This window comes from Aplysia californica, unplaced genomic scaffold (genome assembly GCF_000002075.1).
Source record: "Aplysia californica isolate F4 #8 unplaced genomic scaffold, AplCal3.0 scaffold00105, whole genome shotgun sequence".
Classification (NCBI taxonomy): Eukaryota; Metazoa; Mollusca; class Gastropoda; order Aplysiida; family Aplysiidae; genus Aplysia; species Aplysia californica.
Window position 1 is genome coordinate 444,611 of NW_004797375.1, and position 2,666 is coordinate 447,276.

Consider the following 2,666-nt stretch of genomic DNA (forward strand, 5'->3'; position numbering starts at 1 on the left):
ATATAATTGTTTTTACTTGACACTTCCGCAGGAATGTTTTTCCTGGCATTTGCCTCTGACCCGGCCGCCTTTGAGTTCATGCTGGATCAGATGGTCGGTGCCGGCTGTGACAATTGCTGCGATGACGTCATGAAGATCTCCAAGAACGTGAAGGGAACCTACTGGTACTTCCCGAGTCTGCGAGAGTTATGTGCCCTTGTCAACTCGAAGCAATAATTCCCTTATAGTTGTTCGTTTGAGAAGAAAAGACGAGGACTATGGGCCCTCGTATGTTCCAGTGAGCCCTGTTCAAGACATTCAGTCGGGCGGTCAGTCCCTGAATGCTAATAAAAATGTTCTGATTTATATTTGTCATTCAGTTGTTTCGTTAACCAAAGCATTAGTTGTTGTTAATTTTAAAGTGTAATAGGGTTAATTTTTTGGAATGCACGTCCAGTTGAAATATACCAAGCGCACACACTGCAAAAAAAACCACACATACCCCCCACCCACCCACACACTGTATTTTTCACTTTATTCCTATCCTCTCTGTCTTCTTCTCTTCTGGTTTCTTTTGGACGCCACTGTACATAATATATAGAAACATATAATATACATATTAAGCAAAAAAATCAATTATATCTATAACCTTGAAAAAGATGATACAATCTATATCATTGTGAAATATACTCTCAGAAAAAAAGCAACCGACAACAATCTGGCTGATCACTACCGTCAATGCGTGGGCCAGGCTAGCACTGAACTAGCAAAAGATGTCCACCAGCAGAACTGGCATACGCGCGGTTCGTCCATAGAGCACGGCTGTGCAGTGCCGCCCAAAAATGTTTAATGTTCTATTACGTAAAACACCCAGAATAATAAAATAACAGAAGCCAGAAACAAACAATAGCCAAATATTATTATATCAAAACAAGGTCCTCACTGACGCCATAACTGTCATTTCTGTGTCTATAGCGCCGTAAACATATTACTATGCTATGCCAAAGTCCACGGTGCTTTAGCTAAACATAATAGTTTTTTAATAGGATATTCAACAGTTTAACCTGACCTATATATCGCTCTTGGGGATAACCCAAGGAATGACGACACTCGTAGCGAGTTTGGCTGTACATTGATATTAATAAAAACGGCACATCTCAAATGTGCTCCTGCCGAAGAGTGCCGAAATTTAGCTACAGTAGGCAGTCTAAAAGTAAACGCGAAAGACCGTACGCTATTCTTTGCCAATATTATGTGAGCCCCGGAGCAATTCAGCGGAGTACTCAAGTGAATTGTGATTGGTTCATTGTCTGTCTTGCCACTATTTTAAGTGACTCCGTGATCGTGAACCTGAGGGAGGTGAACGTGACCGTCCTATGAATTGTGTCTTTCAAATGTTTTGTAGTGGAGCAGTGAAAGTTATTGAGTGTTCAGTTCCAATACAGGAAGAACGAAATTGATGTTTAGCTAACAAACAAATTTAGTACTAGAAATCAAAGCGACAAGTAAAAAGAATGAAAGTAAAAACACGAGGTTCTCCCTCTCCAAGCCAAAGACCCTAAAATTATACACCGTCTCATTTATTAGGCCTATGCCCTTGACTATCTTCAGCATGCGATAGCTTAATTGTGCACGTCCACTTTTTAGCCCCACGAGCCGCCCCTGGCGTCTGGCATGTGTTCTTCCAAAGTGCGGAGCTCGCCAGGACATTTCTCGTAGAGGTCAATGGCTGTGGTAGACAACTGGACGCAGAGCCTTCTCTTTGTATCGTAAGTTGTGTCGGGACGCGCCGGGTGAGGGTTAGAGCGAGCGTCTGACCAGTTTTTCACTCCGGCCTGAGGATGCTCGGGTTCTGTGTCTCTCTTGCTGTCTCGTCTCAGTGAGGATTTTCCATCACTCGTGTAGCCCAGAAGGTATTAAATTATAGATTGTGGCCAGATCCTCTGCTTGGAGACATAATCTTTCACTAAGCTGGAGACTAGTAAGTCCATCGTGAATTGTTGGTGCTTTCTCAGGCCTAGAACTAGAACTTCCGTAGGTACATCGTTCGGAGACACTAGACAGATGATAAAAAAGCAGCGAAAGTACCTGAAGAGGTCACCAACATCTCTGTCCGTCATCGTAGGAGAATACCGATGGACGGAATCCTTGACATAAGTGGCGTACAGACACTGTCCATTCCGCAGTTCATGCCATGGTCACATTCCGAATGCTCACAAGTCCAGCCTCCCTTGAAATTGCATTGCATCTGGATGCGCGTGTCAATAACTTTTGCGTTTCGAGAAAGTTCAAAGTTTATGATTCGTTGGTTGTTTTCCTGGAACACAACAGAAAAGCCTTCGGTACCAGTACCAGCATTTAAGGGATTAGCTTCACAGTAGTACAAGGGAGACGTGACAGTGGACAAGGCGAAACCAAACTTAGCTCCGCTTTTAAGATGACCTATATCAGCTGTTTCTTAGTTACCATAGGACTGATGACGCCCAACAGGCCCATCCTGAATGTCACAGGCACACATTTGTCAGTGGCATAGCAGAGATGCGTCTCAAAACTGTCGTACAGAACACCTGTGCTCTTATCCACGACTGGAAGTTGAAGCGAGAAACTGTTTGTAGAACTGCTCTGTGTTGTTAACCTCATTTCGAATATTAGCACGAGAGAGAGAGAGAGAGAGAGAGACAGAGAGA

The 2,666-nt window shown here is 43.5% G+C and overlaps 1 protein-coding gene across 1 annotated transcript in view; it reads left to right on the forward strand.

Annotated features, from left to right (window-relative positions):
* LOC101849758 (dye-decolorizing peroxidase YfeX) overlaps nt 1-345 on the forward strand; it is a 7,509-nt gene extending 7,164 nt beyond the window's left edge. Inside the window, exon 4 of the mRNA XM_005095499.2 lies at nt 32-345. Coding sequence (XP_005095556.1) covers nt 32-216 — 185 coding nt within the window. The 3' untranslated portion in view covers nt 217-345. The remainder of the gene's footprint in view (nt 1-31) is intronic.
* The last annotated feature ends 2,321 nt before the right edge of the window (nt 346-2,666 follow it).